The sequence below is a fragment of the Manis javanica genome, chromosome 15 (assembly GCF_040802235.1).
Source record: "Manis javanica isolate MJ-LG chromosome 15, MJ_LKY, whole genome shotgun sequence".
NCBI classification, from domain to species: domain Eukaryota; kingdom Metazoa; phylum Chordata; class Mammalia; order Pholidota; family Manidae; genus Manis; species Manis javanica.
In genome coordinates this window covers 24,887,036-24,903,539 of record NC_133170.1, presented here as the reverse complement: position 1 = coordinate 24,903,539, position 16,504 = coordinate 24,887,036, and the positions used below count along the sequence as shown (strand labels likewise).

Below are 16,504 nucleotides of genomic sequence, written 5' to 3'. Positions count from 1 at the left end.
AAGTGGGAGAAGAAAAGACACAAAAATTAAGGTCCAATCCATGAGGTCCAATATCCAAATAATAGGAGTTAATGTGCATAGGAAAAATGTAGAGGAAGTCATCAGAGAAGTAACTTAAAAAATGTCTTAAAACCAAAGCACCTGAATTTTGAGACTGAAAAAATTTAAGAACACTGGGACAGCAAAGAGCTTCTATAAACAGAGAAAACACACAGCAAACAGGTCATATATAGAGGCCTGTGGGTCAGTTTCATCTTCCTTATTCCTCACACCACACACACAAGACAATAAAATGAATTAATAAAATAAACCACTTAGAATGAAAGGTATAATTAAAATCAGAATTAAAGGTAAAATTAATGTGTAAAAAGGAAAAAACCATGAGATAATACTTATCTGCCTCTGAACAGGGAAGTAATTTACTGAATATAAAAGACATGAAAGACCTTACAAAGGAAAAGATAAACAGCACCATAAGACATTGAAATGTATGTCAAAAACATTTCTAATGAAATAGAATTAAAGTTATAAACTAAATGGCAAACTGGGAAAAACCTATGAGCATATATAACAAAGGGCTTATTTTAATATGCAAAATATTCATATGAGCAATATTTAAATTGTCAATTATGTAAAATAATATGTGAAATATGCATATAAGTAATATGTAAAATGTTAGTATAAGTAGATGAGGAAAAAAAGCACTAGAATCCTATTAGAGGGAAATGGGTAGAAGATATGAACCAATACATACCATGAAATTCAATGGCTGATAACTATGAAAGAAAAAATAGCATCCTTCATGGTAATCCAAGAAAGGTAAATTAAAACTAGAGCTACACTTTTTCGCTTACCAAATTAGGAAAGCTTTTTTCCCCCTAAGTGAAGTTACTCAGTGGTGAGAATATGAAATGACATATTCTTTCTGAAAAGTTTTGGCAACATGTGTTAGGATCTTAAACACATTTAAATACTAATATGCAGTAATTCCATTCCTAATAACTAGTCTAAGGAATTTCATTCATTCAACCAATATTTTACTGTATATACTGTTTTAGGCACTGAAATATAGGATAAATATAACTGATTAGTATTAGTCATGGAAAGTAAAAACAAAATAACTGGCCAATAAGAGGAGGAAATTGAGCCATTTGCCTTAATAAAATAGAATTTATTCAGCTATCAAATATTATGGCTTTAAATTATTTTTCAATCAATGGTTAAGTAGATTTTCTAACTTGAGAAGAAAGTTTTTGTTGAACACAATTAAGATATTGTCAGCAGAGACAGTGGCCAATGCCTGAGGCATTTTGTCAAACAATCCCCATTTGAGATAATAGAATTGAAATATGTATGCAGCATGAAAGACGAAAAGGTTTTCCTGCTATCCTGAAATTGGTGTGCAATTTGGACACTGGCTGAAGTATAAGGGACTTTTACATTTATTCATTTCACTCCTCACTTTCTCTAGCTGAAAACACCCCCCCCACACACACACACACATAGACACCCACACACATATACACAAGTTTGGAGGAATTATTTTTAAAAGACAGAGGAAAGACTTTGTAATTTCCATTAAGTTTAAGAGATCCATTAAGTTTAAGAGACCAGGTATTATTTTTTTAATCATTTTGATAAGACAATACCTTTCCTCCATTGTAAGAACTGTCAAGTTTCCTTAAAGAATTTCTGTGTTTACTGTGGATACCATGGATAAGGATATGTGTATCTGAAGTGAAAGTGTATTTATTTATTCTCAATCAGTACCTGTAGCACAGCTTGAAAGTAGCAAGAAGGCAGTCTCATGGTAAAAGCAAGCAGCAGAAAGAGACAGCCATGGAGCAATCAGAAAAAGTTCTAGTGATAGAGAGCAGACACTGTTGAATTAAATATACATTTTTCTACATTTCATTTTCTACTCCACTGATTGGGGGTAATAGTGCCAACTTCATACACTAGCTGTGAGGTTTCAGTGAGATATTATATAGAAAGTGCATAATAACGGGCCTGGCAAAGTGAAGTGCTAAAGGTGACTCTTGCTGTTTATATTATATAACGTATAAATTATATGTGCTAAACAAGAACTACAAGAGGTGGAAGAAGAGATGGTGCTTTGTTGGGTCAGTAAGGGAAGATATGGAATCAAGTTGATGTACTTGAGAAATGATGGAATTTAAGGACAAAGATGGAAGGAAAATATGGGAGAAATAATGGTGGAAGAAGTGGGCAGTTTAAAGTTGAATAACAAAGTGAAAGGGAAAATCTGAAGACATCAATAAGATAGTTAAAAATTCTGTTTCAAGCATCCCATTCTCTTTCTATCTTACATTTCCCAGTGTTCTAACAGAATTATTTGACCTAATGGAAAAATTCAGCCCACAAATCAAGTACTCTTTCATTCTCCATCTCTACCCTCATGTTCTCATTTTTTTTTTTTGGAGGGTGCATCTGTCTTTCTCAAACTTGATTGCTGCGTTCTTAGGGTCTCATTTCCTTTTTACCCAGGATAAATTTAACTCTGCACGGTTATAATCACTCTTTTGTCCCTCCACCCAGTCATCAGTACCCTTGTTTCTCTCTCCCTGAAATATACCTGCCTAGAAAAACCCTAAACCTGCTGGAAGCTTACTATTTAAATGCTCCTATTCTGGGGAATAATTCTGTCATTGGTCCTTGTGGAGTTGTCAATAGTTGTGCAAAGTATGGGGATAAATACCGCAAAGTTATATAGTATGAATTAAGGACCTGATACACGTGTAAGAGTGTGTCAAAACAAGGCAGAGTCTTCCCATTTCTTCAGAATTCCAGAGAGAGGTATCCCTTTTTTGGGAGAGATCCTAGCTGTGTCTTGGGTTTTGTTCTAAGGGAGGGGCCCTTTTCCCCATTGCTCTTCCTTCATATATGGCTTTGATGACAGCAACTCTACCAGGAAAGGGACATACAGACTTGGGGAATCAAGTAGCCTAGAAGTCATGCCAACCATATACAGGAGCTGTCCGGGAAGGTCAGAAGCCATCTGCTTTATGAGGCAGCCTGGGGACTTCAAGTTCCTTTGGATAGTACAGTCCCCCAGCCATGGGAAAGGAGCCACTGTTCCCATAGGAATCTGAACTTGAGCATTTTCCTTCCAGCTGGGGGAATATCTAGGGTCACTTTTGGACAATGCTGCTCCCTTATAACAACATATCCCCAAACTCTGAGTGTTCATTAGGTGTATCTGGAAAAGGAAGAGGGAGATGTTCTATAGAGTCTAAATATAAGTCCTACAAAGCCCTGGAGATAGTTTCACCAGCTGTGACCCCCCATCCATCCTCTGATATTCAAGTTGGAAAAGGAGAAGAGTGTATTGATACTCCTTATCCCACTTTTTGCAGATTCTTTGGTGCATGAGGGTCCAGCTAAGGCAGAGGTCACTTACTGCTCACTTCAAGGGTCCCTGCCATTAGTATTCATGTCAGCAGCAAACTGGTTTTACACACTTACAAAAGCCACCAGCAGGGGGTCACAGAGAGCAAGTCCTTCCTTTGCTATTTGTGCCCCAAACCCTAGACCCAAAGGAAGAAGGGATTATATTTAGTCAAAGAAGCCAAACTGGCAAACCCACCTGGGGGCGGTAGTAGTAGAGGAATGGGCCCCAGAACCAGCTTCCTTTTATCTGAATGGACCTCCAATAAGGAAAGACAGATGCTTGGGGACCAAGTACAGAGGGTGTTACTATTCTAAACTGTGGTAGGCAAGCTCATTTTTTGAAGTCTTATTGGGGAGACTGCAGGGCGAGGAAGATTAAATGCCTGGACCTCTAAAGGGAATGGGGTTCCCTCCTCCTGGGAGCTCCTCCTCACCCCATTTCCTTGGCCTGACTTTCATCTCCCCATGGCTCTGCGCAGACCCCAGTACCAATGGTGTTTTGTGCCCTGACAACGGTGCTATCTTTACTCCACTACTTTCCCTCCCATCCTGGCAGCTTTCCCAGGGAAATCTTTCCATTCCCAAGAAGACCCTGAAATTTGTATTATCTTCAGACCCCATGAAACCTGGATCTGCTCTTGGTTTCTGACAAATTTTCAGAGAATTTGTTGAGAACCAGAAACTCACAAATTCCCAATAATTCTGTAAGGTGACTCCAGGTGGATTCGGAATCTCTAGGAAGTCTCCTCTGATTTCATACACCAACTTACGACAGGCGTAGGCATGTTTCTCCTAACAGGTGTGTCTTTTATTCCAAGTCTCTCATTCCTTTGGGGCTGCTTTCTGGGGCAAAGGAAAGGCTTGCTCTCTGAGACCCTTGCTTGTGGCTTTTGTAAGACTATCAGACCAATCCTTGCTGCAGACCTGAGCTCTAGTCTCTGTAACTCTGGCTGTGGAAGGAAGCCATTTGTTTTAGAGTTTTTGTTATTTTTAAAATATGATTTCAGATTTGTTGAGGGTTGGCAGTCCTTTCCCTTTTCTATTTTCTTATAAGAAATCTCAGAAAAAAATTCAGGCAAAACACTAATGTTTTCTGGGCTGATAACACTGAAAAGTATGCTATTACTAGAACAAGGAAGAGTAGTTCAATTGGAAGAGCTGGTTGGATAGCTGATTGGATTCAGTTGTGATTAGGGGTGATGGGATTGGGGTGGGGCTGATTTGATTAGAATTTTGAAGAGACTTATAAATCCTGGTCAGCAGTATGTTTCATTTGGAGAGGTTTTCTTGAGAGGAGAGTGTATGTTTTCTTGAGAGAAAATAATCCCTAATTTTATCCTGAACTACCAGAAGAGACCTCACTGAAAAGATCGTATATTTAAGCTCAGCCTTGAAGGGGTAGGGGAGCTGCCCATGTGTAGAGCATCAGGTAAGAGGAGTGCAGGCTCTTCTGAGACACAGCCAGGAAGAGGAGAAAGCCAGGGGAAGGGGTGATGGCGGCCCAGATCACACAGGGACATTCAGAACATGTGGAGGAGTCTAAGAAGGATGCAGTAAGCATGTTCAAAGTTTAGGTAAAAACAGAGTATTTGTAGAGGGGAAAAACTAGGAAATTAGAAGAAAGGACCACTTGAGATCGTGCTAATGAAAGAGTCAGCTGATGTATCTGTTTTTCTACCTAAAACAAGAGAATGTTTCTCTTGTTTCACTGTTAAGGATACTTGCTACTTGTTTTTACATTGAAACACTTTATCTTACTGTAGAAATTTTTCTGAATGGTTTTCAAGTAAAGAGTTTTCAAATCATGAATGAATGTTCAATTTTATGAAATCCTTTATTGGTACCTATAAGATGATGTTACTTTTCTTTTCCTTCATTAATATTCTGATTATATCATTAGATCTTGTGATGTTGAATCATCCTTTCATTCCTGAGATAGTCTATTTGGTCATGATGTATTATTCTTAGCATATTGCTTTATTGGTTAGATGATGTTTTATTTAGCAAGCTTTCATTTATGCTTTATTTTCTGTTGTCCTTTTCCAGTTTTCCTGTAAGTATACTCATCTGAGTAGCTTTACAATCTTTTCTATAGCATGAAAGATTTGTATAATGAGTTGTTTTCTTAAAAATTTACTAGGTTCACCTATAAATGCTGTGTCTCAGGGTTTTTTGGGGGTCATACTTTGATCCAGATTCTTATTTGGGACATTTGAGCTTTCTGGTTTTTTCTTGGATCCATTTTGTGTTTCCTCTCTAGAAAACTGTCTTATCTGTTGAAAATGTTGATGTCAGATGCTCATAAGATTCTCTTGAGATTTAGAAAAATTCTCTACTCTATTACTAAATCTGTGCACTATTTAAATCCTAATATTGTTTATTTCTACTTTCTATCTTTTCTTATCAGTTAGTTATGCTCATGGTTTGTTGCATTTCTTAGTCTCTTCAAATGACATTTTTGGCCATCATCCTTCTGTTTTGTATGTATTATTTTTCATTCATTTCATCTTTATTCTTTCTTATTTCTTTACTCCATTTCCTAACTTCTTCAATCAAATGTTTAGTTCACTTATTTTCATTCTTCCTTTTTCTTTTAATACAATGAAATATGTATCTTAGTCTTCAGTGCTTCTCACTCTAAACTGTTTTTAAATAAACATATGGAAATTTGTGAAAATCATAACAGCTGGATGAATAACAATTAGCTATTCTGATGGCTGTGTAACCAGCACCAAGATTCCAAACAAAATATCAACGTTTCTCCAGAGATCCCCCCTCATGTTCCCACTCACAAACTCTCTTTCTCAAAGGTAACCACTGCTCTGACTTCTAACACAGATTACTTTACCACCTTCTTTATATATACTTATATAAAAAGATGAAATTTCATGTAAAATTGGAATAATGGATTTGATATTCTTTTAGGTCTGGATAATATTACCCAGTATTATGTTTGCAAAATTATCCCTATATATATGTTCATGTAATTTGCAGTGCTCTATTGTATTCCACTGTAGGACTGTACCACAATGCATTTGTCCATTCTACTGTTGATGGACATTTGGGTTGTCTCCAGTATTTGCTACTAGAAATAATAGTTACGAGCGTTATTGGAGGTGACTTTCCATGGACAGCTATAAAGATTACCTAGACAGGTGGTAACAGTTGAATCACAGCACATGCATAAGTTCAATTTTAGTAGATACTGTCCAAATAGTTTCCCAAAGTGTGATTTCCATTCCCTCTCTGAGGTATGAGAATTCCCATTGTTCTACATCAACACCACATCCTATATTGTCAATCTTATAAAATTTTAACCTTTCTTTGAGTGTGGGAAAATATCCCATGGTGGGATCCCATGGTATTTTACTTGCACCTCCTGAATGACTTTGTCCAAACATTAATGTTCAAGCTTTTGTATTCTTTCTTCTAGGTTTTTGTTTTAAACACTGTCCTGGAGATAGTACATTTGGAACATCATACACCCAGGACTGGGTGAGTCAGGAGGCCTCAGAGAACAAACCCCAGTGCCAGCTGAGGAACGTCACAGAGTTGCACGTTCAGCCTCCTGTATCAGCTTCTGCCCAGAGGGCAGTCTGCTGGTGAATACGCAAGCCCAAAAACGATCATTTCCATCAAACTCCACAGGTAGTTCTTGCTGACTCAAAGACACTCAAACTAATTTTTGAATAACAGCATTTTCCACCATCCTCATCTATCCAGACCATAACAAGAGTTTGTTCTTCGTTATGGAAGCTATGAAGTCTCAGGCAAACTGTACCCAGAACCCAAGTTGTAGAATTGACATTCTACCCAACTGAAGAAGAGTTTAATGATTTTGAGAAATATATTATTTATATGGAATCTCAAGGTGCACACCGAGCAGGTGTGGCCAAGATAATCCCCCCCAAGGGGTGGAAAGCCAGGAAGACCTATGATGACATCAGTGACATCCTGATCCCTACTCCCCTCCAGCAGACTGTCTTGGGCGGGACTGGCGTGTTCACTCAATACTCCAAGAAGAAGAAGGCCATGACAGTCGGGGAGTATCGCTACCTCGCTACCAGTGCTAAATATCAGGCACCACCGCACTCGGATTTTGACGATTTGGAGCGAAAATTCTGGAAAACCCGGCTCTATAGTTCACCGATCTATGGCGCTGACGTCAACGGCTCCTTATTTGATAAAAACACTAAGCCGTGGAACCTCAGACACCTGGGAACCATTCAGGACCTGCTGGAGCAGGAGTGTGGGGTGGTCATTGAAGATGTCAACACACCCTACCTGTACTTCGGCATGTGGAAAACCACGTTTGCATGGCACACGGAGGACATGGACTTGTACAGTATCAACTATGTGCACTTCGGGGAGCCCAAAACGTGGTATGCGGTGCCCCCAGAGCATGGCTGGCGACTTGAACACCTGGCCAAGGAGCTCTTCCCGGCCAGTGCCCACAGCTGCGGGGCCTTCCTACGGCACAAGGTGGCCCTCATGTCACCCACTGTCCTCAGGGACAACAGGGTCCCCTTCAGTCAGGTCACGCAAGAGGCTGGCGAGTTCATAGTAACATTTCCCTATGGCTACCACGCTGGCTTCAACCATGGCTTCAACTGCGCGGAGGACATCAACTTCGCCATGCCGCGCTGGATTGATTATGGCAAAGCGGCCTCTCAGTGCAGCTGCGGGGAGGCCAGGGTCAGCTTTCCAATAGATGTCTTCGTGCGCACCCTGCAGCCCGAGCGCTATGAGCTCTGGAAGCGCGGGCAGGACCGGGCGGCAGTGAACCACATTGTGCCCGCAGCCATGGGCAGCCAGGAGCCGGGCACCTGGAAGGAGTTGTGGGCGACAGGGAGAGCAGCGCTGGGCCTCCGGGACCTGCCGGCCCACCGCTCACTGAGCCCTGCCAGGCAGGTGGCCGCGGGGAGAGGGGGCCAACGCCGCACCCCTAGGCTGCCCACATCTCGGCGCCGCGTGTGGGCCTCTGATCCTACCTCTGCAGCTCAGGGCAGGGACGCCGCTTGTCACTCCCCAGAGCACAGCTCAGCCGTGCTGACAACCTCGGGCCCATCTGACCTAGGCCTCCACCCAACTGACAGGCGTGGTCCTGGCCGTCGTCCTCGGGAGCAAGGGACTCAGGAGCTGACTGACGAGGCCCCGGACAAGAAGCGCCTCTTGCTGAGCACAGCATGCGCAGCTCAGGATCCCGATGCTCAGGCCCTGTCTTTGGACGGACCCTCACTGGACAACACTGCACCGCCGAGCCCTGCGTCCCTGCATTCTGCTCAGGCTTCCGGGTGCTGCTGTGTCCCTGCACCCTAAGCCCAGGGGACATTTGGTAGCCCGCTACTCTGACACGTGGAGGCTCCCTAAGACTGGGCACGTGTACACCTCAGAGCCTTCCCAACGTGCGGTGCTGCCACGGGACCTGCTGAGTCCGCAGTATTTACGACATACAGCTTATTCTTCCTCCAAGACACCATTACCTCTTTCGACACTGATGATTTCTCTGCTGCCAATGAGGATTCATGCACTGGATCCTTGTCTCTGCAAATGAGGCCCACAGACACTGCCAAAGCCTGATCTGCACCTAAATCCCCATTCTCTCAGCCAGCTCTGGGTGCTGCTGTGATTTGGATGAATCCTGGACTTTGGTTCCCCTCTGATCTCTTCCCTTCCCTCTTTCCCTCTCCTTCCCACTTTCTTAGAAGACTAGGCCCTTTTGACCAGTTTGGTCTGTAGAGGCTCAGAAAATAATTACGTTTCTGAGTCACTGGTGCCTTTAATCATCCTGAATACATGCTATCATATGTATGAAGCATGGAGATGGGAGAGTAAAAACTTAATACCATCAGAATGCATCTGAAATTAATTTCAGATAGGCGGTGTACACTTAGGATATTATAGGGGAACCTCAAGGTATCCACCAGCTAAAAACCTAGAGCTGATACAGAGAAAAGAATCCAAGCACGATACTAAAAAAAACTATACTCATCACCAAGAGAGTAATCAACAGAGAAAGACTACAAAAAAATAAAACAATTCACAAAGTGAAAATAGGATGGAGCTATCAATAATCACTATAAATATAAGAATCTAAATGCTCTAATCAAAAGATACAGGATGACTAATTGGATGAAAAAACAAGACCATCTCTATGCTCCTAGCAAGAGATTCACTTCATTTAAGGACACAAACGGACTAAAAGTGAAGGAATGGGAAAAGATACACTATGTAAGTGAAACTAAAAAAAGAAAAAGATGGGAAGCAATACTACTATCAGACATGAGAAGACTTTAAGACAAAGGACATACAACAGAGAAGGCATTACATAACAATAAAGCCATCAATGTAGCAAGAAGACATAGAAACTATAAATATCTATGCACCCAACAGAGAAGTGCCTAAACATATAAAACAAATATGAACAAACATAAAGGGAGAAAAACAGTGTAATGCAATAAGAGCAGGGAATTTATAACACCCTACAGATGGACATCAAAGAATTGACCATCTATGCAGAAAATTGAAAATGAAACAGGAGCTCTGAACAAGTTATTAAACCAGACGGACTTAACCAACGTATACACAAGAATCCATCCTCAAACAATACATATTTTTAAATGTGCACTTTCCAAGAGATATCACACATCAGGCAGAAACCAAATCTCAATAAACTTAAGCGTCAACTCCTATGAAGCATCTTTTCCCAATCACAGTGGAAGGTAAGCTAGTAACCAGTTATAAGTAAAAACTGGAAAAAAACACAAATACATGAAGGCAAAACAGCATGATGCTAAACAACCAATTCTGCAACAGGTACATCTAAGAGGAAAATCAAAAGTACCTGAAAAATAAATAAAGATAGAAAAAGAACAGGCGAACATCTTTAGGACACAGTAAAAGCCCTTCTGAGAGAGACATTTCTAGCAATACAGGACTACCTCCTGAAACAAGAAAAATTTCAAATAGGCAGTCTAAAATTACCTCTAAAGGCATTAGAAAAAGAAGAACAAAGCATCAAGTGAGAAGGAATAAAATAATAAAGTCAGGAGGATTAAATGATGTATAGTATTACAAAAATAAAAAAAAGTTTCTTCTCCAGAGAGACAAAAATGATAAACTTCTAGTGAGACTCATTAGAAAAAGATAGAACACTCAAACACAATCAGCGCTGAAAGAGACGACATTAAAATATAAACTATGTAAGTACAAAGGATTAAAAGACATTACTAGGAAAAATTACATGCCAATAAATTTTCCAAAGTGTTTCCAACCAATACTTTCCCAGGTCTGAAGTAGGATGAAATACAAAATCTGAAGAGATTGATTATTCATAACAAAAATGAATTGGTAATAATAAAAAAAAACATCCAAAGAAAAAAGCCTACCACCAAATGACTTCACAGCTCAATTCTATGAAACATGTACAGAAAAGGGCTGCTATATGTACTCAAAAATGTGAGGCATAAAGCACTTCCAAATTCATTCTACAAGGCCAGCATTACAGACATCAAAACCAAGAAAAAAAGAAACACTAGAAAAATAGAAAATTACAGCCCAATAGCCCAATGAACATAGATGCAACAATATTCAACAAAACAAGCAGATGGAATTCAAAAATGCATTGAAAGGATCACTGACCACGATCAAGTGGGATGTTTTCCAAGGAAGCAACGATGGATCAGCTATCAACAAATTACTTGATGAGATACACCAGATTACAAAAGGAAGGGTGAAAACTCTATGAATCATCTTGAAACATGCAGAAAAAAGCATTTGGGAAAATTCAACATCAACTCATGATAAATATCTCTAAAAACAAAGTGGGTTGAGAGGGAACATGACTCAATATTTTAAGGAAATACAGGACTAACCCACAGCCAAAATCATAATGGTGAAAAGCAGAAAATGTTTCCTATAGGATCAGGAACAGGACAAGGATGTCCACTCTCAACACTTCTTCAACACAGTACCTCAAGTCCCAGCCACAGCAATCAGAAAAAGAAGTCAGACAAGAAAAAGAAAAAAAGTCTCTCAAACTGGTACGGAGGAAGTAAAATTGCCATTATTTGCAGATGGCATGACAGTCTATCTAGAAAACACTAACAAATCCAACAAAAACGATTAAAACTAAGCAATGAATTCAATAAAACTGCAGAATACAAAATGAATATACAGAAATATATAAAAAAACAAATTTGCAGAAAGAGAACGTAAGAAAACAATCCCACTTGCAGTTGCAGCAAAAGCAGTAAGAGATCTGGAGGATGTTTAACCAAGGAGGTGAAAGAGCTGTACTCTGAAGATGCTAAGATACTGAGGCAAGAAATTGAAGGTGACACAAGTTAATGGAAAGCATCTCATGCTGATGGAATGCAAGAATTAAAATGGTTGATATTAACGTTAAAATAAAAATTAGTAGTATTGTTAAAACTACCTGCAGCTCTGGGAGGAAATTGTAAGTTGGTGCAGCCACCATGGAAAGCAGGATGGAGGTTTCTCAGAGAATAGCTGTGCTCTCTGTAATGCTATGGGATGAACACTGGGAACGACACTGAATGGTGGCTTGCTGAGGATGCTAAAAGGAGTTACCCTACCTGCCTCGTGTAACCCTGGAGGTAGAGAGCAGCAGATGTTTGCAGAAATGGGTCAAGCAGAACTTTCATGAATTGGGTTCGGAGAAATGAAATTGTTCCCTGTGGAGACCTTGTAGGGAAAACAAAAATTAAGAGGGTGAACCTGACCCACTGGGCTTCTCCACTAAGAAGGGTCAGTCCACTAGCAGATAGCTTCTTTTCCGAGGCAGGAGGGTGGGTCACAGGGGAAGCCCTGATTTGCAGACAACCTGCCTCTTGGAAGGGGGTGGGAAGGATGCTCTCACCTGTGACTATTCATGCTCCAGGGGCCTCCCTGCTGAGCTCAATCTTCCCAGCAGCCTGCCCCAAAGTCTCCCCACCTGACTTCTCTGTTAGGCGGTTGTGGTGAGCCAGCTGCCTTCCTCAAGTTCTCCTAGTGCACAGGCAACCCAGAGACACACACTGTGCCAGGCCGCACAGGGCCCTAACACACACACCACCACACCTGCAAGAGCTACCACACACACAGACACATGGAGGGGAGCGGACAGCGTGCGATGCACTCACCAGGGGGCCAGGCCCCGCCACACAGCCGCTGGGACCTTGACACACCCCCTGAACTCCTGCGCGCTGACCCGTTTGGGAAGCACAGAAGGCCCCCAGCCCCTGCGGATGCACCCTCGCAGCGCCCATGCCCGCGTACCCACGGACCGGACACCCGAACCTTTACTTGCAGTCAGAGAAGCTGGCGGGCCTGGGAAACTCCCGGATAAGATCTGCTCACCATCCTGGCTGGGTAGGTGCGTGCGCTGCCCATGGCTTTCCAACGCCCACGCACAGCTTTCCACTTTCCTCCCAGGGCCCATGCAACACCCCCAAACTCCCTGATCAAAAAGCCAACGTGGAGGCGGCTACTTACTATAAATTGAGGCTGCTGCGACTTGGCGAGGCCTGCGTGAGAACGAGGGAGCCGGGTCCCTGGCAGGAGGGCCTCTGGTGGCGGCGGCAGGAGTCTGAGGGCGTCTGGCAGCGGAAAGCGCTGGGCAGTCAGTGAGCGTTGGCGAAGGCAGCGAACGTCAGCTTCAGCGGGAAGAAGGCATTGGACGGCGGTGGTGGCGGCAGGCGTCCGGGGCGGGTGTCAGCGGGAGGCACCGGCTGACGGCGCCAGGCGGGAGATGGGCTCCGGGGCTGGCAGCTGCGATTTGGCGGAAGGAAGCGGCGTCGGAGGCCCTTGGCTTTGGCTGGCGGGGGCTGGGCGTCGGTTGCGGGCGGACTACGTCCCCTTACGACGTTGCCGCCCCTGCACCCCGGAACCGACACCAAAGCGACACCGCCAACCACCGCCAACCTCAGAGATCCGCTCCGCGCAGACACCCGCGCCTCCCGCAGCTGCAGACGCCACGGCCCACGATGGAGCGCAGCCCGTCCACGCTGCGGCCCACTGCAGACCCCGCTCCCCGCCGCCCGCTGCCGCCTCTCGGGGCGCACCTGCAGACGGCGGGCTGGACTGCGCCCCCGGCCGCAGACCCCGCAGCGAGGCGCCCCAGCCTGCAGCCTCCCGCAGCGGACACCTTCCCCGCCCGATCCCTCCCGTACCCGGCGCCGCCCGCCCCCTGGGGGTGGCCACTTACGGTGAGCTGCCGCTGCGAGGAGCACAGGCCTGCGTGAGGAAGAGGGCGCCGGTCCCTGGCGAGGGAGGCCCCTGGAGCCGGCGGGAGGAGGACGCGGGCGGTCGCTGTTGGAGGGCGCCTGGGCTTTGGCGAGCGCCGGTGGCGTCAGCGGGGGAAGGCCTTGGCGGCGGCGGACGAAACGCTCCGGCGAGCGCGCGCAGGCAGAAAGCTTCCTATGCTGCTGCTGGCCGCGCACTTCTGGAAAGAAGCATGGCGGGCGGCGCTGGCCGGCGGGACGAGCATGCGCGGCGTCGGCTGCGAGCGGACCCCGCCCCTCAGGGCGCTGCCCCGCCCCACAACGACGGAAAACCGGCGCAGCAATCCCACCCTCCCCTCTCGGTGCAGCATCCCTGTGAAATAAAAGGAGATGAGAAAACTGCAAAAAGGGAACCGAGGAGGAGTTTATCTAGAAGATAGAGAATTAAGGGGCAGGTGCTGTGAGAATAAAAGAGAATAACTTTTCAGATTGCATGTACGGGAATGTTCAGTAATAATCTTCAGAACTGCCATCAAGTAAATGAAATTAGGCATAGAAAAGTGATCTTGAGAAAATTTCTGGTAATTAAATAATCTTTCCTAAAATTCTTCGAGACATACCAATAAAGATAGAGAGCCCCTTCTAATTACTCATGGTTTCACACCTGTGCATCTATGAAAGCAATTCAGTTTGGCAGTGTGACCCTATGGAGTGTTAGAATATTTCAGGGTATCTCTGAACTCATCCATCAGAAAACCCACTATCATTTCCCTCTGATGCCAGTGCCAAAGTACACATCGTCTTATGTTCTGAATCCTGGGAAAAATCATTAGTATCTGCCCAGTTCTAGAGAAAAAGCCCTTATTTTACTTGTCTCTCCCCTTAAGGGAACCTGATTATTTAATTACACTGTTCTATAGATTCCATAAACTTCTTTCCAGTTCATTCAAATTGTGGCCCCCACAGCCCTGGGCTATGGTCCAGGTTGCAGACCTCTCTGACCTGCGGTACCCAAATCTTCTAAATGCTCATTTCTCTCTCCTTTGTCTCTTAACCTTCAGTCTGTTCTTTAAAATGAAATAGCCAATATGATCTTCACCATTCTATATATCTGATGGTGACGTTCTTTTGCTCCAAAAAACTTCAGTGATTTCTTGCTCTTTGGGAGTAGTTAAAGGTCCCTTCACCTTGTTCTTATCTCTGAAGCTTCATACCTCACTGGTCACCACCTCGGATTGTTAACTCCTTGACATACCAAATATTTTCTCTTCTCCAGCTTGCCATGCTCTCTTCAGCTTGTGAGACAGTGTCCTCTTTGTGTAAGATGCCCTTATTCTCCCCACCTCACGCCTGTCTTACCTGACCTTGCTCATGCTCATTGTTCAGGGTCCCATCCATGGTGCCATCCTTGAAAGAAGCCTCCACCGTCCTTCTCTCTCAGGTCTGATTAAGTGCCCCTTTTCTGCGTTCTGATCGTTGTGGCCATGTTTAGTTGTCTTCTTCACAAGACTGAGGCTCTGTATTAACACAGGTCATGTATTTCTTATTTAGGATGGTGAAGAAACAAACAGAAGAACAAAACCCACAAAAACAACAGTGAAACTCTGTGAGGGACTCATCTAGCATTCAATAAACATTTGTTGATGTAAAATTAAACTTCATGTATTCTGCCTTTCCATGCAATAGTAAATATGCCAAATGCTAAGTTAAATGCATCTATCACTTCTCTGCTAGCCTGGGATTGGCTGAGACTTTGTTACTTGTCAGTGTGTCTCAAAACATAAAATTTATCAGGCTCACTGTTGTGTGCTAGACAAATACATACTGAATGCTGGTACATAGTAGGCATTAAAGAATAATTGCTTTCCAAGGAGCAGTACAAAAGAACATTTTTTCATTATCTTATTATTAGGAGCACAAGAATAATCAAACCTTAACAAACAAATAATATTCTTAAGTAATTTGTCAGAATACAGTTTTTAATTTCCCCAGTAAAGTTGGACTTGTCAGCCCTAGGTTTCTGAGACCTCTTTATAAGATTGTATATCAACTGTACTCAATTTAAAAAAAAAAGCTAAGCAGAGGGGCACTGAGTCATAAAGACTCACAAATTGAAAACTTCCTTTTGAATAGGCAAACAAATGGGCAAGACTAATACTTTCTTAAGATTTGTGAAAAACTTTCTAACATTATACACAATCCAATATCCCTATGTATGTATCATCTCCACAGTGATTAGTCTTTAGTAATAATGGAGAATAATTTGTGTGATAACATAGATATTGAGATTAATTATAAAACTGATCAGCATAATAGCACCTGTTATCCAAGCTGGATCGGAGCAAAGAGAGAAAATATTGCTCCTACTCGCTCTTGAACTTAACCATATATTAAAAGTGTTGTTAAACATTAGAAAAGCTAAGCCAACAAGTATCTTACTTTAGAAATAATACAGATCTAATCTATTACAACATAGAATATATTTAAATACGTTTAATAAGTTAAATGGTTAAATATTCATTTGTAACTTTGAGTTTTATTGCATAAAATATATTCATTTTGTTACCACATATATATCCAAAAAGTATGGCTATCAATATAATTCTGTTCTTCAAAAGGAAATGCTTAAATATTTCAATTAGCAATCTCCTAGATAACTACCTTTATAGTAAAATAAATACCGATTAATATGCTAATTTTGGCAATTAATTGATAATCAACTCACTATAGTTATTTTGTTAGACACCAGTTAAACGTACAAATTCTTTGCAAAATGTATGAATTAGGGCAATAAAGCAAATTTAATGTTTTTCATGTTGAGATAATTATATGGCAACTGAATTAACTTACTCTTATTCCTTTAAGTTTAT

The 16,504-nt window shown here is 42.5% G+C and overlaps 2 protein-coding genes across 2 annotated transcripts in view; one reads left to right on the top strand and one right to left on the bottom strand.

Moving 5' to 3' along the window:
- LOC108392224 (uncharacterized) overlaps window positions 1–15,032 on the bottom strand; it is a 28,927-nt gene extending 13,895 nt beyond the window's left edge. The window contains exons 1-3 of the mRNA XM_073222391.1: window positions 14,994–15,032; window positions 13,619–14,063; window positions 12,907–13,228 (exon numbers count right to left, since the gene is read on the bottom strand). Coding sequence (XP_073078492.1) covers window positions 13,035–13,228; window positions 13,619–14,063; window positions 14,994–15,032 — 678 coding nt within the window. The 3' untranslated portion in view covers window positions 12,907–13,034. The remainder of the gene's footprint in view (window positions 1–12,906; window positions 13,229–13,618; window positions 14,064–14,993) is intronic.
- LOC140846378 (lysine-specific demethylase 4D-like) lies at window positions 6,594–8,730 on the top strand. Its single transcript, XM_073222392.1, is given in 2 exon segments — window positions 6,594–7,213; window positions 7,215–8,730. Coding segments are annotated over 2 exon segments (1,569 nt in total). The 5' UTR covers window positions 6,594–7,160.
- Window positions 15,033–16,504: the final 1,472 nt, after the last annotated feature.